A 23,201-nucleotide genomic window follows, 5' to 3' on the forward strand; every position below is an offset into this window, starting at 1 on the left:
AACGAGGGTAAGAGCAGTTAAGAGACTTTAATAAATTCGCAGAAAAATTTCTCATGAGCGTATGCAGAAAGAGAAATGTTATGGATCAATAAGTTCTAAATATTTGACTCATATTCTCATACAAATTCAATAGATCAACTATTAAATTTACGGTTCCACCATTAACTTATGTAAAATCTACACAAGTCTACAAATCTAATAATTAATTTGTAAGATGAAATAGACCAAATATATAAAATTTATTGACTCATAACATTTATCGTGCATGATATATATCATGTTTTCTGTTTGATGCAATTATTGTTGCTCGTATAAAACATGCTTATTGATTAAAATGACACATCAAATGTTCGAGGCCGCTAAAAATATCTTCTTTGGTCGTACCCTCTCCATCAATTTACTGTTTGATTAATTGATTGGATGGTGATCCATGATCCATCACATGGGCAGAATATCAAGGTCGCATGTCAATGAAACATGACAGTATTTACATCCGGTTTATGAAATCCATATATGAGTATTAATGGACCCACTCCATGGTTTTAAAATATGATTTTGACTACTTTTCCTTATTCCTATCCTTGACAGAAAAAATAAAAAACATTTGCACTCAGATCCTCGTAATACAAAGCAAAAATTGCAATTTGTGTTGTAGGAATCGTGCCCACAAAACATAAATTATTTTCTGAATCAATCATATATGAGTTGTAGAACAACAAGCAGAGCATTCGCTTAACAAACATTACATTACAGTTTTCCAATCCCCTAAATGTCTTCAAATAATATTCACAAAATGACAACAAAGTTCCTTGCCAACATCGAGTCCTTTTCCCTTCTTTTACCTGAAGGAGATGAAACCATCATCTCATGCTTGTAGATGCTCGCGAGCATCCGCCATCATCCCATGGCGTACTTCTGTGTCCAGCTGCGAGCAGTGGCTTCATACTTAGCTCTGTCGGTCTTGTACATGTGAGCAATTTCAGGGACAAGCGGATCGTCGGGGTTGGGGTCCGTCAACAGGGAGCATATGGACAACAGCACCTAAAATACGGGGCGTAAGTACAAATAAACTCGACGAAAATATATTTTTATCAATACTTGACAACTCAAGTGGTATATATCAAAATAAAATTTGATGCTACACAAGGGTTCAAAACTGCATCATACACTAAACCAATAATAATTCTGAGTATAAATGGATCATTGGTAGAGCTAGTATATTTTGATGATATATGCGAAAGCTAAACATGAAAGGTAACTATTATCTTTGAATTAAAAAATCTATATTTAATTTATTGATGAACTCATAAATGTATATTTTATCCAAATTTTTCAAGAATTATCATTTCACCATATCCATATTGCATCAAAGTTGTGTCTCAAGTCTATATCAGTGCTTTACTGCTTTTTAGGCACCAAGTAAGTTCTGCAGGTTCAAGAAATTCCTAGTTTTACAATGTTCAATCATTACTATAGATAGTCTGCATTTAGGCATGGTTCGCAATTAACAAGTCTGGTTATGCACCAGCAAATACAAGCTTGTCAGTGGTTTGAGGAACTTTATTAGCATCATCAAGATATTGACTTCTATCACCAGCAGATAATTGACAAGCACATCCACATGTCCAAAACAGATAGCTTCAATGAAGCCCATGGACACAAGCAACATATCTGAACCCAACCTGGGTAACAATTTGACCATCAGCTCACAAAATGCACTAACAAACAGCAACCTTGTAGAGATGAGAAACAGTTGAAGACATGGGATAAACTAAGTTTCACTATCATAACTTTCTTCCAAGGTACAGATAGCATTTATTCTAACTGATATTTGATTGATTTCCCATAGTGAGACATGAATCTCACTGCTTGAAATTGATGAAAATCAATAAAGTATATTGCAAAATGATATCAAGTAAGCTGGTATTCAAGCAAATGCCATATAATCGTGCATAACAGCATCAAACCAGACCACTTATTTGGTAATGATAGTAGACTACCTGTGACTGTAAACTAAAAATTAAAAATTGAGAATAGTTCGATGAAACCTTGGAAATGGTTAGTGCTGGGCTCCACTGTTCTTTAAGAATATCCAGACATATGCTTCCATTGCTGTTAATATTTGGGTGGAATACCTTAGTCCTAAATGCAACCTGAAAGTATATAATAATGTTAGTGTTCTTGATTTCTAAAATAACAAACACAATATAACCAAAAAATTCAAGACATGGTAATATAACTACCACAAAGTCAGCACCATTAAGATTAAGAAAAAAAAAATGCAAGGATAATTGAAGTGCCAAAACTGTGACTTCCAGTTTGAAAGCATACTACACTCTGCACTTCACATTAAATATACATATAGAGTTAACACTGCAATTTCTCTAGTGAAACATCACAATCTACACTTTTTACATCAACAAAACACCTTTGTTTAATTTATAAAATGCGTACCCTATATATCAACATTTACATAAACCCTGGATCATCAATCTCATATGTGAAGACTTGAATACATTATTTTTACTTTTTACCCAAAAAAACTATAATGTACATGTTTTTTTAAGACAAGGAACCCCTCTAAGGCAGGGGCCACTTCGAGTACCCAGCTTGTTTGGGTAAACCTCGGACCCGTGCAAAGTGCCCTCTCTACACGAATCAGGTAATACTCCAACTTCGCCGGCAGGCTGACATCAAGGATAATTACATGTATCCAAGCACCAAATATTTCTTCTGCATATTATTCCTCATTCTTTCAATTCGTTTTACAAAATGATAGCAGATGTATGCTATTAGATAGAAAATATCAAATACACAAAATCTGGGCACATGAGTTATGCACAAGACATAATGCATTTAATGAGGCAAAACTAATGACTCATACTTTGCACAAACATTTGCAAAATTTTAATGATCTCCCAACAAGATTATGCTCTCTGGAATTCTTACAATTACTAATATACCCAAAATTTCAGTTTTAAACTAATGATAAAGTTTCAATAGCTAAATTACAATTTTAAAATCACAGATCTTTCAAAGTAAGTACTAGCAGATCTTTGATCATAACATAGACAAAAAAATTGAGGAACAAGGCAACAAAGTGAATAGACATAATAGTGGAGTCTCATATCGGTTTGGCTTTGTTCTAAGAACAACACAACCACAAATTGGGAACAATCCAATACATGTGTGGAAAAAGATGACACAACCATAGAGATAAGACTAGCTAAAAAAAGCCATAAGTCTGAAACTGATTAATATTATGATCTATTTTGTGAACTTGATATGGTGTTAATAGGCATCCTGTTAATGGTTTTACAAATACAATAGCACCTGCAGAAGAAATCAGCTTGTTTCATATTTAGTTTTTTCTAACTAGAGTATCATGTCATTGGCAACAATCTACTGAACAGAAAGATTTCAAACCATCGTTGTTCAGGGAAACTATAATGTCATCCGTCTCTCTCCCTCCCCCCTACCAACCACCCAAGTAATCTCTACGTTTAGGTGTTTGATTCAACTTTGTGGCCCCTGTTTCTGGATCCTTCATCCAAAGTTCGAGCACTAATATCAGGTTAGATTCTAAACCTTTCATTTACCTCACTATCCTAATTTTGTTGCACCTGAAGTACATGAAATTCAAATACTTATATACACAAGGGTGGATCACAATACCTAAACAAACTCACAAATTTTACAATAACCAGAACTACGTTTGATAAAGATCTTTCACTTTCTTATCGTGTTTATGGTTGAAACTGCAACGGCATTGGTCTTTTAACTAAGCAGAAGTTATATGCAGCTACACTATAGACAGAAATGAATCGTAAAAAGTTATTTTCACTGCAGGAAGCGCATTTATAAATCAAAAAAGCGCCTAAACAACATCAACTTAAAGGGCAGGCTTGCTCCCAAGGACCAGGAAAAGAACTTAAAGAAGCTTAACTAAAAGCATTGAGTTGCGTTCTCCTCAATGCCCCTTCAATTTTGAAGCCAGGATGCGAAGCATTATACGTTGAAACGAATATAGTATTATAGAAAGGGAGCAATTAAATGCAACAAACAAGGAGGAGGAAAATAGAATGAAATTACCTTTGGAGGCTTGAATGGATAATCGGGAGGAAAATGAATAGAAACTAGAAAAACACCCCCTGCATAAGGGCTATCTGCAGGTCCCATGATGGTAGCTTGCCAATGGAACATGTCCTCAGCCACAGGACCTACGCAAACATATAAGAACCGAACTCTTGAATTAATCATATAAACTTCAATTCATCGGCAACACATATACTGTATATTATGAGCTGATAGAGTCTAAAACCAACAACATGAATCAAAGGGCAACTAAGCAAAAGCACAAATATGGTATTGTCTGACATCTGAGGACTTGAGAAGCCAACCCAGTGCATAAATTAGAAAGCCACCAGACACGCATGAGGTGAAGATGATAACTTTAGGTTTGGGTCAAAAAAAAAAGGGGGGGGGAGGGGGGGGGGGGGGGGGGGGGTGGGTGGGGGGGTGGGGGTGGGGGTTCGCATAAAATTTAACAAGCAAAAGAGAGTTGGAATAGGAAGAGAGGTATAGCCGTAGGTGCATACCAGCGCTGCAAGAGGTAGGAGGGTCTTTCTGTAAATCCTTGAGCTCCTTCAAGATCCGTTTCGAGGCCATGTCTAAAGAACACCCACAAACAAAGCAAAGCAACCCAAATCGGCAACAGATCGTAAGCACCCAGAACTAAAGATTTAATTTTTACCACAGATCAGTCAAACAAAACACCGTATATCTCTTTACCTTAGAAGGGAAAGCACAAAGATCACTAGTTTCTTCGAAGAATTGATCAAGATCGAATAACAGCAGATGGGTAAGAGAGCAAAGATTCAAAAGGGTGATCAAGATCGAATTACAGCAGATGGGCAACAGAGCGAAGATTCAAAAGGGTGATGTTGAATTGTATTTACTTGTATTATAGACCCACCCACAGACACCGAGAAAAGAGCAGGTTCTAGAATTTTCTGTCTTTAAAAAAAATATAAAAATCTAATTGGCGTAGGATCAACGTCCTTGTTTCTGAATTTTTTTTAGGGAAATTATATCAAAACATCATGGTAAACGCACCAAAATTTTGTTGTCCCTAAATTTTTTTTTATTTTTTTAACAATTTACTCTTTTTTTTTTTCTTTTTTTTTTTTTTATCAAAGAAAAATGCCAAAATCAATTTACTCTCTAAGTTGGAAATGCCAAAAAAAATTTTACCATCAAATTTTTTTAATTGTCATTAAATTAGTTGAAACGCATCGATTTGTCATGTCAGTATAATAATTTTTTATTAATTTAATTTAAAAATTTAAAAATAAAAGAGATAGCCGAAAGCCACCCCTAGCCACTCCAAACCACCCAAAGGGTGGTTTTTCCGGTCAACCCCAGGGGTTGGGAGGCCACCCCAAACCACCTAAGGCGGCTCAATTTTACCCTAATCCAATTATTACAATATCAATTATCCATTCCTTTTATTTTTTGCAATCCCATCCTCATATTTTTCAGCTTTTTCTGTATGCCCCCCATTATCTCTTTCCTTTTCCATTTGCCTCCATCTATGACCTATGTGTACATTCTTTGTTGCTTTTTTCTTTCTTTTCCATTTGTGGGGGTCTTGACCAATTAAGTAGGAGCTAATGAAAAGGATAAACGGCATTGGCTTTTAATTTTTTTTATATAGTTGAAGATAACAAAATGGTTTTCATCATAAATGGATCAGATTTGATCGTGCTTTTAAGATATCAAGCCACGTGTGTAATAATGGAATGGACAAGCTTTCACCATCGGCTTTTTGAGTCTTTTAGCTTGGGGCCTGCACAACACTCACCAAGCCGAAGGATGGGCCACAAGAAAGTTACAGCAAGTTCTTGATTGAAGGTCATTAATCAATTAATTCATAATGTTGAAAAACAAATTACAACAAAATCATGAATTGGAAAAACCCATCAGCATGAGGACAAATGGACAATACATCCCTAAGAAAAATCGCATAAATGAAAACATTCACACTCTACCAAGTCATCCACGCAACCTAAGGAGGTTATTAACACTTGGGGAAAACCTCACTAGGCATGTATCCACATAAAATGTTCGAAGTTGCTTTCTGCACCAGATGAGTTCTTCATGAGAGTGGCTTGAAAGTTGAAATACAATCATGGAGTCTGCACATTTGAGTCCTTGGATTTGTTCTCTTCAGAAGATGGCCGGTTCTCTGAGTCGGATTGCCGGATTTCTTCAATCATTCTAACAACTTCATCCATGTTGGGTCGCAAGTCTGGCACCTTTGCCACACAGGCCATGGCAATTTGCAACATCTGCACCATTTCTTCTTCAATGTTTTGGTACCTCATCAACTCGACATCAAAAACCTCCGCCGTCCATTCCTCCCTAACAACAGACTGGACCCACCTAGGAAGATCAACCAAATCGTCACGACCCGGTGACTGTAGTGGAGCTTTTCCAGTCAGCATCTCAAGGAGGAGGACACCAAAGCTGTATACATCTGATTTATGAGTGTGTTTACGGGTTTCGATCACTTCTGGAGCACGATAGCCTGCACCCCGAGAAGGAGTGGCAGGGACATTCATAAGAGGGGTTAGGCCAAAATCAGAAATGCATCCTTCATGATCTTGGTTGAGGAGGACGTTTGAAGACTTGATATTTCCATGAGTGAATTTAGGACCACCCATGGAATGGATGTGGGCGATTCCCCTTGCAGTTCCAAGGGAGATCTTTATTCTGGCGTCCCAGTCAAATGGAGTTCTTCCACCTCCCCTGTTTCCTGTAATTAGATTGAAATCACAAACAAGCAACAAGAGAACGAGTTAGCTGATAGAAGAGGATTTCACAAAAGGAAGAGAAAATTACGAGTGGATAGATAATAGATCATCCAAGAGAAGTTAATTGATAGATGATGAGGCTATACCTCATCCTGTCACCTAGAATAAAAACTTTTACAGTCATCTTTGATAAGAAATAAGAATACTTTTAACTACCAAAGAAAATGTACGCATTATATCCCATGGGAATTCTTGTTTGAATCCAGGGCAAACGCTGCTACATATATAATGCCTTCCGGTAAGAAACTGTGACAAGGTGTTTCCTTATGGATTGAAAAGGGCAACCATAGAAAAAATAATTGTGCCACCTAAATGAGACCTAATTATCAGCAGTAAGTATGTGATACAAGTTATTATTGCTCTAAATACCCATCATCAAATGTGTCATTGACCAGGTGCACCATGATTTCATATATCTTGCCGAAGTGTAGAAAAATTCATGATGATCATCTCTCACAATACCAACTATTGAACAAAAAAATTCAGGAAAGAAGGATTTCTTTCAGAAATGCAGCGATTATAATAATGAATTCTCACTTGTAGATACTAAGGCAAACGACACTAGTTTTCATAAGTGATTAAGTTCCCGGCTTGATCTTTTTGTATTGGTCCACAGTAGTGCATGTGCCCATTCATTTGTTCATGTGTAGTCAGAGTAAATAGTTTAACTCTCATAATTTAAAAACAAGATAATGGGTTAAGATTGCCCAAAAATTGAAAGAAATAACATGGCGATATTACTTACCATGCAATAGTGTAGATAAGCTGCCACTAGGGACATAGTCATAGACAAGGAGCTTCTCATCTTTTGAATAATAATAAGCTCGGAGTGGCAGAACATTTGGATGCTGCCCAACCCTACCCACAATTTCCATCTGCTGTTCAAAGTCCCTCTTCCCAACCACTACTTCCTTCAACCTTTTCACTACCACTGTAGTTGCCTCCTCCAAAACAGCCTTATATGCTGTGCCATAACTACCTTTTCCCAGCACTTCAGCTGAAGCCCTCAATAGATCCTCAAGATCAAAATTATAAGAGCAACCTTCAAAAAAAACAAGCTTGTTTTTCTCCGGCTCCTGCACCCCACTCCCAAACTCCTCTTTAGGCTTCTCACTCCTCCCACCACTTAAACCCTTTCCTTTTGATACACCAGTTCCTTCACTACGTTTTTTCTTTAGACAGTAGAGAACAATAATTAGAGCGGACAGAGACAGCAGCACAAACCCTCCGACTGCAATGGCAATGATAGCTCTCATGGACAGTTTCTTTTTGGAGCTTTTATTTGAAGGAACCAATGGTAGGGGTGGAGACAATTCAGGTGATGGAGAAGGTGGTGGGAGGATGAAGGAGCAAGCTTTTAGAGGGGATCCACATAAGAGAGAGTTTCCCACAAAGGATGAATTAGGAAATGTTTGAAGGGATGATGGAATAGAGCCATTAAGATGATTGTAACTTAAATTCAAATGCTTAAGTCTAGGGAGATCAATTTCAGGTATGGATCCAGAAAGGGTGTTGTTTTGGAGGTTCAAACCAGTAAGCTGCGTCAAATTTTGTATTGTTTGAGGAATCTTTCCAGAAAAGGAATTAAATGACAGATCTAGTACATTGAGTTGAAGGGAAAAGGAGGTAGGAATCTCACCAGAGAAATTATTGTGTTGGAGGTACAGGTTGTGGAGTGAAGGAAGGGAGGTAATCTCAGAAGAAAGATTACCATTGAGAAGGTTAGATCGAAGGCTAAGAGTCCTGAGGGCATCAAGCTTACCAAGGGTACCTGGTGGGATATGGCCCACAAGCCCAACCCCAGGGAGCCGGACGGCAATTACACGGGTGCCATTTGGTGAGCAAGTGATGCCTACCCAAGAGCTGCAAACTGCAGCAGTAGGGCTCCAGCTGAGATTGCGCCGATGGGGAACAGCAGCAGCAAAGTCAAGAAGTGCTTGCTTGTCTGAGTTCAGGTCAGAAATAGCCAGGGGTAGAAGATTGATAATGATGAAGAGGAAAGTAAATGCCGCAGTGGAGCAGAACCTCATGGGGAGTTGTTTGGCACAGGGTTGCTGAAACTGAATGTAGAAATGAGAATGTAACCTCTGCAAAACTTGATGACTTCCTGTTTGAGCACAAAGATCACAGAAAAAGATTATGGAGCTAGCAAAAGAAAGCAAGAAAGCAAGAAAACCTGATCCCACCCAAGCATGAATCGTCTGCAAATACTATCACAAAGTTCACAACAGAAAAGGGAAAACTAACAAACACATCTCCTACATTGGTAACAGTGCAGTAAACAAAAAGATGAAAGGAAAAAGGAAAATAAATAACAAATTCAACCTCTAGCAAGGGTAAACTACTCTGTTTCTGTTTGTCAAATGCAAATTTTCATGAAAAGCAGAAACGATGACAAAGAAGTTCCTCTTTCATTTCATTAAATTCATAAAAGACTTGTCCACTATAGTCCAGCAATGTATATTAAAAAAGGGAAATGGAAGCCAATTTCACCCGTGTCTTTCTCTAAACAACCACATATGCTTACAGATCAGAGACATGTATGTTAGAATATATCCATATATTCTAACAATGTATATCCATATGTTAAGAGGCGTTGATATAGCTCTGCGAGTTCAAAATAAGTGAGCCTAGTAGTCAAAGTAGCTGTAATTCACAACAGAAACGCAGACTCAAGTTTCTATGTTATATAACAACAAAATGACTTTTCTTTTAACAAGGGTACTTATATGACTATTGGGAGTTTTAGAAGCTTGGAACATCTCCCACTAAAAAAACATTATCAATAGGGAATTTTCTCAAACTTTCCCACGAAAAAAGTTGAGCCAATTTTTTTTCTTCTTTTTCTCTACATCCGGCACCATACACGAAAGTTCATAAACAACTGCAAAAAGTAATCGACATCCAAAAGCAGCAGGTAAAGACATTTTAGTGCTTAAAGCAAAGGAACCTCTTCCTTTTGTATTCTAATATCCGAATTTTTTTTATAAAAAAAAAAAAAAAAAGTATTCCAACTTATCATTCTACCAGACAGGGATTAGGAAATAGATTCAATACCAAACAGAAAAAAAAAAAAAACAGAAAATTATGTGAAACAAAAGGGTGACAAGGCACACAATGCGTGTGTTTGTTCAATGTAGAGCACCAACAGCATAATTTACTTCCTAAATTGTCAAACTTAACCAAAAAAAAAAAAGAATACCAAAAATCTGGGGAAAAAGGTTGGGAAGACAGTCAGCGGATAAAGATCTAGAATTAAATGTAAAGTCGTAGATTTTTCATCAAATTTTAGCTTAAAGAAGAAGCAATTCCTAAATCTTTGATAGCTGGAGTTGTTCAACAACCCAAGTTCTATCAAAGAAAACTAATTAATTTGACAAACTTCTGGAAGTGTCTTGATGTCTTAAACAAAAACCAACCTACTCGAAACGTAATGTAACAAGAAAACATCGGGTATTCTTGAAGAACATTCACTAAACACAAGAACGTGGGCCATTAAGAAATTTAAGAAGATAATCGCACGTTTTAACAAAAGCTCTCATTACTCTAAAATGAGGGCAGGACTCAGGAGCACACATTAACAAAGAGGAAAATCCAAACAATGTGAGGGGTTCACAACCATTGTCTGCAATGACCCAGATCTAAAAAAGGCTCAATCAATCCGTACGGAAATGCATGTAGGAAAAAAGAACAATTTTGACCCATTAAGTAGCAAACAAAAATGGTCGGAGTAAAGAAGGCAAACCTGAAGACATGGGGAGAGCAGCAGCACTGAGCTAACTCTTTATCCAACGGCGGAGCTGAGAAGCGGGCATTAGAGCTTCAAAGAGGCCCAACACGAACGGCATTTGCGCAAGAGTGAGGGTACCATACTGGGGAGCCTCAGATCCAATTTAGCTGAAGGCCATGGATTTGGCTGCTTTGGGTGGTCCCACTCCCATAGGCTTAAAACATAGTAAATTCAAACCTCATGGGATTTGAGAAGTTGCTACTTGCTACGATACACACCCCCGTAAGGATTCTGAAGCAGGCGTTTCAAGGAAAACAAGAAAATTTCAGCGAAGCGAACATTTGGAGGAATTTTTGTCGGAGAGAAAAAAGATTTTATTATTGCATAAAAGGGAGAAAAGGGAAAGAAAGGAAAGAAGAGTAAAGAAGAATAAAGGAGTAGAGAGAGAAAGAGAGCAATGACTTTTTTTTTTGTCTGGCAGTGGCAGTGGCAGTGTGAGAGAGAGAGAGAGAGAGAGAGGAAGAAGAAGAGAGTGTGATCCAGACTCCAGACTCCAGACAGGCAACGATAAAACACACTCAAATCTCCTTCCTACCTACGATGATGAAAGCAGTTGTTGTACTTAACACTAGTCTACACTATGTCGCTAACTAAACCTACGATAATCACTCTTTATCTCCTCTCCAATTACACTTTTACCCCCCAATAGACTGCCCACCCTGCCACTTTGGCTGGCTTCGGATGGAGATATATTGCTATAAAGCTCAACACTAAATGTGTGAACACGTTTATAAGGTCCAGTTGCTTGAGGGTAGGTGGCTCAATAAAATCTCTCTAACATTTGCTTGGAAATTTCTATTTAGTTTTGTTGGAAGTCCCACGTCGTCTGGGTATTAAGGAAATGGGTCATTTGTAAAGGTGAAAAAAAAATTTTAACTCTTGAGCTAGTTTTTGAATTGAGTTGGGCTCAAGACCCATTTCTAATATGGTATTAGAGCCAAAGGTCTTGAGATTAAACTTTGACTCTGTCAATTCACCTCCCATTTCAATTAAATATTTCACATGTTGGGGCTCACCTATTAAAAGAAAGTTTGAGCACACACATGAAGGTAAGTGTTAAACAACTTGTGATTTAACATGGTATCAAAGCTTTTGACAACTACTGGTATCAGATCGGTTCAATTGGTTGTGGCCCATCATCTCTCCCAATGTTGCAAGTGTTGGCTTGGATGTCCTCCCGCCACACGTGCCTAGCCCAATTGACTGTGGCCCACTGTCACCCATTGTCGCACGTGTTGGCTTAGATGTCCTCCCGCCACACGTGAGGGGGCATGTTGGAAGTTTCACATTGCCTGGGTATTAAGGAGATGGGTCATTTATAAGGGTGAAGGAAAAACTTTAACTCTTAAACTAGTTTTTTGGTTGAGTTAAGCCCAAGACCGATTTCTAATAAGTTTGGCTTGTTTCCATTTTATCTATAAGAAAAATATATATATTTTTAAAAAATTGTAAAATAGTTTGAAGTTTAACATTTTCCGTGTATCAATTAAAATTGGAACAAGTGTCTGATATTTTTTATGAGTAAACAAGTGTCTGATATTAATATAGGACATTAAGGATATAAGGAAATCCCTGCCCAGTCTTTATGGATATAGTTCTAAAAATTAGGAAATATTGAAGTACCTAAAAGTGGCAGTTATGTCATATTAATTATGTTAGAATTGAGTTACCTTCTCATTTGTTATGGCTTGGCTTTTTTTTTTTTTTCCCAAGAAATGTTAAAAGGAAGATTTATGTTTTTTTTTTTTTTTTTTGTCTTTTTAAAATTGATGTGTTTTTAAAAATTATATCAAAATTTAATAATAATTTATCACAAATTTAATGATAATTAATAAAAAAAAATATATCTTATTTTAACATTACCCTTATGGCAGATATTGGCCCACAAACCCTTTTCTTTCTATATTTTCATAGAAAGAGAATTTATGCATGATCTAACCGAAGCTATAATTGGCATGAAAATGATGCATAATTATTTCTGTATTGAATGAGTATGGCTGGATAAATAAATGTTTAGATTTCTATTATTATTATTATTATTATTTTTTTTACCGGAGTTACTTAATATTAGTAACTTCTTACACAACCCAAGTCCAATCGTCTTTACCACCAAGGGTGGTAGTTCAATGGTCTTTAAGGAATTCTCATGAGGTTAGGCATGCACTAGGGCCTGGGTTCGACTCTTGCAATGAAAATTCCTTAGCCTATTAGTGTTAACCACCTTAAGTCCTATTGATGCCTTGGTGAGGCGGATGTTACGCTATGGCTCGGTCGGTTTTAAGAGAGCGCATGCAATTTCCACAGTTTAGGTCCCTCTTGAACAGCGCCCTGCGGGTTGGTGTTACTACGGTCATGCCAAAGTAAGATAGTTATAATTGGCCTTTCCCTCCAACTTTTTTTAATTAAAAAGAAAAAAATTAAAAAAAAATAAGAAGTCCAATCCTCCTTCCCATATCATACATACATGCATGCATACATGATGTTCACAGACTCTACATAGCATGTACAACTCAAAGAAACTAAATTCAAATATTTGAATCAGTATCCTTTACACTACTCGAAGCTCACAAACACAATGATTTCATTGTTTTTTTATTTCTTTTTTTGTAAAGCAGATGGGATATATAGTCCACTAAGCAAGACTTAACCGGGCCCAAGCAAAAGGCAATGCAATCATTTTGCAATGGGTTTTCTAGGACCATTGAGGGGAGATACTGCAGTTCTAGAAAGTGAATAGCCAACCAAAATTTGCTTGTATATCAATATGGCAATAGGCAAAGATGGCGAACTCCCACTTGTTTCACTTCTCCACATGATTCAATAGTACCTCTGTGGTGGTGCTCTTTGCATGGAGCACTTTCGGAGCTACCATTAAATTATCATCTATTTTTAAACTCATTGAATTATTTAATTAATATTTTAATACTCATTAAATCATTACTTATTCTAGGGAGCTAGCCAATGGCCAAGAGATTAAGATTTGACTGATCAGTTGTATTATTTTTCCTTTTAATAATGTGGTCAGACTCCATATTTTGTGCTGTGGTGTCACAGTTGATGTTGAAGGAACAGAGAGTCCTTCTTTTTCCTAAGTTAGCCCACATGTGGTCAAAATACACATATGCATGGTGGGTTCAGGGTTGCAGACCATCTAATCTAATATATCATTGACATTTCATCATACTGATAGCAACCCGAAAAGATGGGTTGGTTGGCATTCAAATCCTACATAATTGGCTAACCTGCCAGCCCAGCAGCTTTTCTTCTTTCTTTTTTTCCTTCTAAATTTTCACCTACAAATAGCTGTTGAAAAGTGCTCAAAAAATAAATGAAACACAAATGAGAATGTTCAAAATTACCTAAACAGATGGATTAAACCGCTTCAAAACAATACATGAATATCACCTACTCAATTGGCTAATCCTACAATGCCAATAGAATCTTGTGAGCTTAGCACTACTATTTCGTGTGCGATTAGCTTGCGCCGTGTATCTGTGTGCAAATGACGCAAGTAAAATGTTATGTATTTTTAATTATTGATGTAGTACTTGTGGCTTGTGTCATGTGAGTACAAGAGACATAACTCAAGCGATAAAGTATCTCAGAAGACAGATTTGTTTTTGCCCGCTTCCTATCGTGTGTTTGAAAGCATTCCTATAAGATCTCTCATTCTTTCTTCCATCCGAATTAAGAGTGAGAAAGATCCTCGCTTGTAACATTTTTTCTTATTTGATTAGAAAGAAAAATATATATACATCTCATTAAAAGTGGGTGCATGCGTTGTTGCGCCCCTTTTGGTTCCATTTGGCAAAATTGGAAGTCCTTTATATATCCCTGCTTCTCTAGCTGGCTCTCTTTCTTTTAGTGGAGCCCTTTTCATGCAATGAAATTTCAAATCCAAATTCAAACCACAAAATACATTGTTCTTGCTATTATTTGTCTTACAATTCTTGGAGGAAACTCATCATTTACTGTTGGTTCAACTATTTCTCAATCTCCCCCACCTTCTTCAAAAGCTAAGAAATTTTTAGAACTTTCAATTGCACCGACAACTTCATCCATCACGAGGATCATATCATATCCTCTCCAAATCTGGGAAAATGACATGCTTTGGATGCTGCAAATGGTGGTGTTTTTTTTTTATAATTACATAATTTTTTTTTGTTTAGTAGTAATAGTGTAAATGATAAAAGAAGTTTGGAGTAGAAAAGAGAGTTGGGCAAGTATATATGGACATACTGATCCAACCACTCTTGACTCTTGACTCTTACCTTTTCTATTACCCAACTACCTCCACTAATGCAGTCTGGATGCTCCTCGTCCTCATCATCATCCATGCATGTACCCACACAAATTCTATATATACAATATTAAAATGATTTGTCTAATTAACCAAATAATTAAATTCAAAACTAATTTTTTATTCATGAATCTTTGGATTATGAAGCATATAAATTGTACACTCTGCCAGATCACAACTCAAACCCATGAAGGGGAAGTTCTAACCATCATGATGTCTCAACTTTCGTCAAAAGTTTATGATTGCCTGTGGGACTGAGTTGGCAATGCCAGAACCCAGAACCCAGAACCCACCACCATATTAATCTCCTTAATTAATGTTCTGCTACTTCATTAAATAAAAGACAAAAAATAAAACAAAATCACATGCACGTACCACTCTTGCATAGTTGCATGGCCTTTATTTCACTTAGTTAGTATAATTTTATTTAGACCATTAAATACAACAAAATTAAATTCTGATCATGAAATAATTCTTTTCTATTTTACTTGAAATGAAAAAATTATATTCCGAACATATGTAATACAGCTCTTGACAATAAGATATGAAGATAATTAATACAATTAATTAATGTGCATGCGGGCCATTGCTAAAATATTATTACAATAAGATCTTTACAAATTTGTTCTATGTACCAATTGTATAATCTTTGACAAAGTCATAGTTTAAAGGGAGAACAATGAAAGGTGTGATAAGGCACAAAAGGGTTGAGACAAACGTTTCTGTTTCTGTTTCTTTTTTTATATTTTGTATTGGTCATAGAGGGAATCATTGTTCCAGCTTGGCAGGGGAAGTAGCTAGAACATTTATGTTGCACTCAAGTCAAGAGAGCCTGTTTTGTTTATCAAACAATTTTCCTTTAAGTAAATGAAATTTGGATACTTTGAATAAAAGTGTACTTCTTCTTGACTGCTCGATCGGGACGTGCAAGTCAATATATATATGCTTTTTACCGACCCAATTATATATATTATGGTATTCAATCATTTTGTAGTTTCTGATCGACCCAAATTCACATGAAACGGTCGAGCTTGGTATTTGAGTACCTTTGATGGTTTGACATAATTGAATCGGGGATCTTCAGCAAGACTTCATATGACAATAAGATTTATAAGATCGAGCAATCGAGTCCCATATGGCAATTTCAACAACAAATTGATGACGATCTCAATTCGACATAATTTGGGTTTTATCTTTAATTGATTGAGTTTTATTTGATCAAATCATTTTTAAATGGCCGTATTTTGATTTTCACCCATCTTTATTTTTTGTTCTCGATATAAATACATTAACAAATAATTCAAAACATTTTTTTTTTAAAAAAAAAAATAAAAACAAAATCTCAAAACACACTAACAAACATATTGTAACGATTATTAAGTATAATCTCAACTATGTATATATAAGCGCTTAGACATTCTCTCTTGGCAAACTAATTTTCAACAATAAATTCTACCTAAAAGTTTGTATTATTAGCACGTATGAGATGGACGTATCTTGAAGAGAATATCTATACACAATCATAGCCATGAATGAGATCTTACCTACTAATGTACTAAATTACTAATGTTCTACACCAAACTCCAACCGCCAAATAAATATATTGGAGGTAGAAACATGTTTAATATAAATATATTTATAAAAAAATGTTGAAGTTTGAAAGATTTTTGTACGAATTTGAAATTGAGAGAAAATGAAATCATGAAATTGGTACAAAATGAAGAAATAAATGTTGGTTGTTTCTTTTACTTGCTTTGTGACTTTGCTCTGAATAAGTTGAAATCCTTCTGTGTACGCCACGTGGTAGGGCCCTGTCACTCTGAATTCTGAAATAACATTTTGTGGCATTGATTGAGTGAAAGGCATGGATCCACCCATGGGCACCGCTGGATCGATCTTAATTTTTTTTTTATATATATTTCTTTGTGACGATCCTGTGCGGCCTTGCTAGAAGATATAAACAAATAAATAAATAGGTCCCATCAGCTTATTATTTTTTGAGAAATGCTAAAGGCCCAACTTTTTTGCCCAACAAAAGTCCAACTTTTACCCTTTATTTTTTTTCTAAAAAAAACAAAATGAAAAATGAAAAAAATGTCTGAAGCAACCCTATCTATTTTTGGCCTTTCTTTTATTTAGTATTTTTTTAAAAATGAAAAATAGTATTTTTCTTCATAATAATGACATTTTCTTGAAAAAAATGACATTATTATGAAAAAAATACCAATTTTCATTTTTTAAAAAATACCAAATAAAAGAAAGACAAAAAATAGATAGGGTTGCTTCAAACATTTTTTTCATTTTTTATTTTATTTTATTTTTAAAAAATAAATAAGGCAAAAGTTGAACTTTTGTTTGGCAAAAAAGTTGGGTCCCTATCATTTCTCTTATTTTTTGGCAATACCCGGATACAACATGTCTCACATTCACTGAAGCTCCATCAAAATGACCCACCAACACTTGAACAGTTAATGAATGATGCATGCTTACCTAAGAAGAAGAAAAGAAATAGGAAGAAAGTGAAAGAGGATTTATTCTAAATTTTATTTAATAGTGTATATTATTTTTAAAATTTTAAATTACGTGATTTTACGTTGCAATAATGAATGAAGGAAAGAGCAAAGGTTAAAAAAAAAAAGGAGTATTGAGTATTAAAACAATTAGAAGAAACGACATAGATGAGATGAAAGCAATTACTACAACCCATGAATGAAAGAACAATATTTCTTGTCATTGAGTGCGCTGGGAATCTTGCACGCCCTAATTAAGTTCCCTATCGTTTCTGATAGCAACATCTTTCCTACCTCCCCCGCCAACTCTTTCCTTTTGTTAATTCCTGACAATTGTGAAATGCTTGGGAACTATTGGCCACTCAAAATAATTAACAAGCCCTAGCGTAGCCGTGGTAGTAGTAGTGGTTGGAAGACTTTATTTATTCACTAACCAATCTCTCCTGATGGGATGTACCCTTGTAATTAAGCATTGAATACCTCAAAAAATACATACCTACATCTTCTCTACCCTTGTGTTTAGACGACATGGGAAAGAAAAACAACGAGAAAACATATTTCATTCCTCCACTAAACTTTCTGTTTAGCTATCCTACCATATTACCAAGGATGTAATTAATTTATGTTCATGTGTCAACTTAGATTATGTCAGCATATAAATATAATATTATATAGATCAACCATAACCTAACCTATTTAATTAAACATATCAAATCCTTCAACTCTAATCCATTAATTTAATTTTATGTTAATTTGGTGTTAAGTACACGAGTCACGTCAAAATTATTCACCCTAAATATCAGATGTCATATTCAAGTCGTGTCAAAGAATGAATATAAGATTGTAAGCCTATTTGAGATTGAGTTTGAGAAATAGAGCTTTTAAGTCCAAAAAAAGCTTTTGGGCAAAAGCTTCATTTTTAAGCTTTTGCCAAAAGTGCATTTTGATTTTTTTTAGTGTTAAAAGCACTTTTAAGCCCTTCAAACGCAATCTCAAACAGGCCCTATATAAGTCAATCCTAACTCAACCCATTTAATTAAACTTGTCAAACTCTTAAACTCTAACTTTTTAATTTTGTGCTAGATTTGAGAAAGCAACAAGTAGATAGTGCAGCTTTTCTTTGTCCTCATCACAGAGAATGTGTTGCAATTCATTCGAAACAAGTAGGCAGGCTGAATTACAACTCTTCCACTCCCACGATTCCTCAAATCAAAATGTAAATTTTTTGAGAAAACGGATGGGTTTTAAAATGAAATCACTTAAAATCATACATCAACCACTGTAATTTTGTGAAATCCTACAAGGTGCTCATCATAGTCTGCTCTTCCACGCCTTGTAGGACATCACTGCCAAGTACAAATGTTTTTGCAATACAAGGCTCTAATTGTTCAACTGAGGTCATAAGAAAACATATAACTGGTTGTGGCACATATGATATGATAATCAGAGAATTCCTTTGAGATGTGACACATCCTCAAAAGAGAACACAACTTTCGAACGGGCTTTCCATTTCTCATCATTTGTAAAATTCAAAGTCAGTATCGGGCTTCTTCACATTGGTTCTGTAACCCTTCTCAAAGTCCTTCGGCAGTATAACATATCTGTTTTTGCGAACTGCATGCATTCCTGCCTCTTGACAGATAGCTGCGATCTGTGAACAGCCACAATTCATTTAGTAAAAAAAAAAAAGGAACGGACACCCAAAAAAAATGTCATTGTTACAGCAACCACCACGCTTTTCCAAATTGGAAAAATATCTGCTTCTTGTCCTGTAAGAAATCTGTTTTTTTTTTTTTTTTTTTTTTTTTTTTTTTTTTTAATGCCAATGAGGTTCAACTTAAATGGTACTTCCTCCCTTTGTAGGGAGGTGTTGGGTGAGCTTGTTGGTTCAAGTCTCACCGGATGTGTAACTTACCAATAAATAAATAAAATGAAGAAATTGGGTTGTTATCATAAGAAAATGAAATAAACATAGGATACTGCCTGCCAATCACACTATATCCTAAGAGACCCCCCATTATAATCAAATAATATTTGAGATGAAATCAGAAAAGGGATAACTAAAAAACCTCAGCAGCACTAATTTTGTCTGGACGAGAAACATAATCCTCCAGGTCCACTTCATCACCGAGGTTCATTTTAGCAGTGCAAACCTGTAAAAACGTAGCCCAGCTTAAAATGAGTTTAACTAGCTTAGAATCCTGAAAATCCACAAACCTATACAAATAAATAAGAAGAATTAGTCTAGATAAATGACAATCTTCTCATTAAGATACAATTTAAAATTATGGTGTAATTTTTTCTGGGTAAGTGGGATGTGTCATTGTGAAGAGAAGACATGGAATTACTATATATGACAAAAAAGACATTAGTAACATTACAACAATATGCGTACGAGACTTACCTGAAAGACAAGCCTCTTTTGTCGTCTATCAGGCAAAGGGAATTCAATTTTTCGGTCAAGTCTTCCAGGACGAAGAAGTGCAGGGTCCAAAGTATCTGCTCTATTAGTTGCCATGATGACCTTAACATTCACTGTCTGATCAAACCCATCCATCTAGAACCAAGAAATTACAAAACCAAACATAAGAGAAGCTGACAAAGAGGGGTGAACGAAAGGCTAGCAACCTAATGGTTGCCGTCTAGAGGCATTTCCTCACTAGACCCAAAAACAACGATATGCCTATTGAATTCACAGCAGGTCTTATGAGAGCCTGAATTCTTATTCCTATCGCTTTGAGATTTACAATTCCTTTTTTTCATCAAAAAAAAAAAAATCGTACCTGATTCAAGAGTTCCATGAGAATCCGCTGAACTTCTCTATCAGCACCAGTTTGAGCATCAAATCTAGCAGTAGCAATTGCATCAACCTCATCAATGAAGATAATTGCAGGGGCATTCTCTTTGGCAAGGCGAAAAACATCACGTACCATCCGCGGGCCCTACAATGGGAGAAACAAAAGAACCCAGGGCACTCAATTGCCATCCAGAATAGTGCAACTAGAAGACACCCAAAAGAGAGACTTTTTTTTCTCTCTCACTAAAACCACTTGTTTCTCTTAAATTCGATGGGAGGTTATTTTATTATTATTATTTAAAAAAAAAAAAAAAGATTATACATACACACAAATGAATTGAGATATCTGATTATAGGGATAAATTACACAAATGAAAGAAAACATAGAAGTATACATGCACTTGAATGACACATCATAAGTGAAATAAATCTGCAAATTGAGGAGCATAAACTAACTTTTAAGACAAGGAACGTCAAATCGTACCTCACCCAAGTACTTCTGAACGAATTCAGAACCAACAACTCTAATAAAGGCTGCAGTTGTATGATTAGCAACAGCCTTGGCAAGCATAGTTTTGCCAGTTCCAGGGGGACCATAAAGCAAAACACCACGAGGAGGATCTATGCCAATTTGTTTGTATAGCTCATGGTGGGTCAGGGGTAGTTCCACTGCCTCACGAATTTCCTGCTTTTGAATGTCGCATCCTCCAATATCCTAACAAAATCATTAAATTAGGGGGAAATATCCTGATATTCAAGGGGACAAAAAAAAAAGAAAAGGTGATGTAAATCATACAAATTGAATGTAGAGATCTTATACTGCCTAATAAATTGCAAACAAGCAATCTCATAATAGCATTTGAAATGCAACTTTATTAGTTAAAGATTATTTTTTCCCCTTTTTTGGTGGGGGGTTGATCAAAGGCAATTTTCGTTGCTAGATCAACATATTTGCACTCCGCGGGAGAGCAAAAAAGCCACAAGAAAGCTTAATCCCTAGCAGTCACAAATACATAGCAGTAAACAATAAAAAACAGTAAAAAGGTGAGAGCCAACAACCTTCAAGCATAGGTTTCAAGCCTTCCCAAAAAATAAAACAGAAAAAAAGATAACCATGCTTCTGTGACAGAAATTGGCAACCTTTGGTGTGTGTGTGTGTTTTTGTTTTTGATAAATAATGTATATTATCAATAAGTGTAGAGGGGAAGAACCCTAGTACACAAGATGCATACAAGAAAGACCCCATTAAAGACTAAAAGAAGAACAAAAATCAACAAATTCAGAAAAGTAAAAAATATGAGAAATATTATACGCCTCGGTCCATATATATAGCAATTTGACCAAGATGCTCTTGAGTCCTTCCATTGACTTATCATGGTCTTCAAAACATCTTATATCCAGCTCTCTCCATATGCTCCACATTAAGCACAAACAAGATATCCTCCAAGCGGCTAAAAACTGAACGATTTCTCAACTAAGCTCGCCAACAATCTAATAACTCCATCACCTTTCTAAGCATGACCCATTCTACTCCAAAAAGCCTAAAAATCGCAACCTTCCGTAGTTGCATTCATAGATCTCTGGCTTTCGCTGAAACCTCACTCTCTCGCTCTGTCTTATATGTTTTTCTCTATCTTAACCCCCCCCCCCCTTCTCTCTCTTAGGGCCGCCTTTCTCTCTCTCTCTCTCTCTTTCTGCAATGTGATGATCATTATCACGTGCCAATCCACTATTTTTGTTTTTTTATTTTCAAGTTCCTTGGTTTTTGACATCTGCAGCAAACGCTACGATTGTAACTGATCTTTACTTAGGTTTGGAATAACCCTTGCACATCTAATGATTGATAACTGCATAATAAACACCCCCCCCCCCCCTCTCTCTTTCACAAAGAACTTCTTCTATGTGGCTTGCTCTTTACATGGCAGGATCGCCATATTACTTTCACCGATATGTAATCCCACACACTTAGAAAATTCGTTCGAAATAAATAAAAACTTGAAAAAATGGTCCTTCGACAAAACCCTAAAAAAAACCCAGCAGCACCTATCCTAATTAATTCCAAGTTTCTGTTAGAAGCGTCAAATTACAAAAATCCCTAAATCAAATTAAACCCTAATACATAAGAAACAAACCCTAATCAACCGCAAAGCAAAGCACAAAAACTTTCCGTCAAATTGAGCTTTGTGGAACTGAAACTCACATTATAAGTGACATCAGGCTTCTCAGACTGGCTGAGCAGCGAGATGCTGGAGTCGGCTTCGGGGGGCAAAACATCGACGAGGGCATTGGAGTGGCGGTGCAGGGCGACCGATGCGGAGGGCTTGAGAAGCTCCCGATTGATGGTGCTGAGGATCCGCACGTAGTAATTGGAGCCGGTGGTGGAGCCGACGATGCCGTTGTTCTGGTCGACCATCTCCATGAACTGGCCGATAACTAGCGGCACCGACTGGATCCGCTTGACCTCCTCCTGGGCGCGGAGGTGCTCGCGCTTCAGATTCTTCAGCTCGTCCTTCACGTACTCCTCCTGGATGTCGATGAACTCCAGCTGCCGCTGCAGCGACTTCAGGCGGCTGTAGAGGTCGTCCTCGTCGGCGCTCTGCTCCGTCCAGCCACCGTGGAGGTCTGATCTGGTGCAGGGGAACGACGGCGGTGGTTCCAACGAAGGTTTTGGGTCCATTACCGAGGCTGCCATTCTTAGACGCGATTTGCTGTGGTTTTTGTGTTTATTGAAGAGAAGGAGAATGGAGTGTGGGGCAAGAAATTCTGAGGCCTTTATATTTAATTACACATCGGCTGCGAGGTCTGAGGAATACGGTGTCGTTTAGATGAGAAACTGCTTTTCTTTTCTTGGATATATATCCTCCCTTTCTCATTCATTTCTTATTTATCTCTTTTTCGAACTTATCATTGAATCTCTATTCTCTAGCAC

At 36.5% G+C, this 23,201-nt stretch overlaps 3 protein-coding genes across 3 annotated transcripts; all 3 read right to left on the reverse strand.

The window, feature by feature from the left end:
- Positions 1–633: 633 nt before the first annotated feature.
- Positions 634–5,015, reverse strand: LOC132163531 (ubiquitin-conjugating enzyme E2-17 kDa). Its single transcript, XM_088518927.1, has 5 exons — positions 4,792–5,015; positions 4,599–4,670; positions 4,093–4,220; positions 2,049–2,153; positions 634–1,041 (listed from the first exon to the last, which is right to left on the reverse strand). Exons 2-5 carry the CDS (start codon positions 4,666–4,668, stop codon positions 898–900), a joined length of 447 nt encoding a protein of 148 aa, XP_088375053.1. The 5' UTR covers positions 4,669–4,670; positions 4,792–5,015; the 3' UTR covers positions 634–897.
- Positions 5,016–5,889: 874 nt separating this feature from the next.
- On the reverse strand, positions 5,890–11,210 carry LOC132163202 (Leucine-rich repeat protein kinase family protein). The gene is made up of 3 exons (XM_059573405.2): positions 10,621–11,210; positions 7,621–8,982; positions 5,890–6,817 (listed from the first exon to the last, which is right to left on the reverse strand). Exons 1-3 carry the CDS (start codon positions 10,628–10,630, stop codon positions 6,189–6,191), a joined length of 2,001 nt encoding a protein of 666 aa, XP_059429388.2. The 5' UTR covers positions 10,631–11,210; the 3' UTR covers positions 5,890–6,188.
- A 7,414-nt stretch (positions 11,211–18,624) lies between these two features.
- RPT3 (regulatory particle triple-A ATPase 3) lies at positions 18,625–23,012 on the reverse strand. Its single transcript, XM_059573407.2, has 6 exons — positions 22,473–23,012; positions 20,757–20,987; positions 20,259–20,417; positions 19,880–20,032; positions 19,545–19,628; positions 18,625–19,126 (listed from the first exon to the last, which is right to left on the reverse strand). The coding sequence occupies exons 1-6, from the start codon at positions 22,962–22,964 to the stop codon at positions 18,992–18,994; spliced, it is 1,254 nt and encodes a 417-aa protein (XP_059429390.2). The 5' UTR covers positions 22,965–23,012; the 3' UTR covers positions 18,625–18,991.
- Positions 23,013–23,201: the final 189 nt, after the last annotated feature.

The sequence above is a fragment of the Corylus avellana genome, chromosome 8 (assembly GCF_965113065.1).
Source record: "Corylus avellana chromosome 8, dhCorAvel1.hap1.2, whole genome shotgun sequence".
Taxonomy (NCBI): domain Eukaryota; kingdom Viridiplantae; phylum Streptophyta; class Magnoliopsida; order Fagales; family Betulaceae; genus Corylus; species Corylus avellana.

Excerpts from the sequence above, each read along its gene's own strand:
- LOC132163531 (XM_088518927.1), bottom strand. The coding sequence starts at position 4,668 with ATGGCCTCGAAACGGATCTTGAAGGAGCTCAAGGATTTACAGAAAGAC. Across the intron at positions 4,221-4,598 it reads TCCTACCTCTTGCAGCGCTG|GTCCTGTGGCTGAGGACATG; the intron begins GTATGCACCTAC and ends ATGTTTGCGTAG. Across the intron at positions 1,042-2,048 it reads CAGCACTAACCATTTCCAAG|GTGCTGTTGTCCATATGCTC; the intron begins GTTTCATCGAAC and ends CCCGTATTTTAG.
- LOC132163202 (XM_059573405.2), bottom strand. Across the intron at positions 6,818-7,620 it reads CTTATCTACACTATTGCATG|GAAACAGGGGAGGTGGAAGA; the intron begins GTAAGTAATATC and ends ATCTAATTACAG.
- RPT3 (XM_059573407.2), bottom strand. The coding sequence starts at position 22,964 with ATGGCAGCCTCGGTAATGGACCCAAAACCTTCGTTGGAACCACCGCCG. Across the intron at positions 19,629-19,879 it reads AAAAGAGGCTTGTCTTTCAG|GTTTGCACTGCTAAAATGAA; the intron begins GTAAGTCTCGTA and ends ACGTTTTTACAG. Across the intron at positions 19,127-19,544 it reads ACAAAATTAGTGCTGCTGAG|ATCGCAGCTATCTGTCAAGA; the intron begins GTTTTTTAGTTA and ends GGCTGTTCACAG.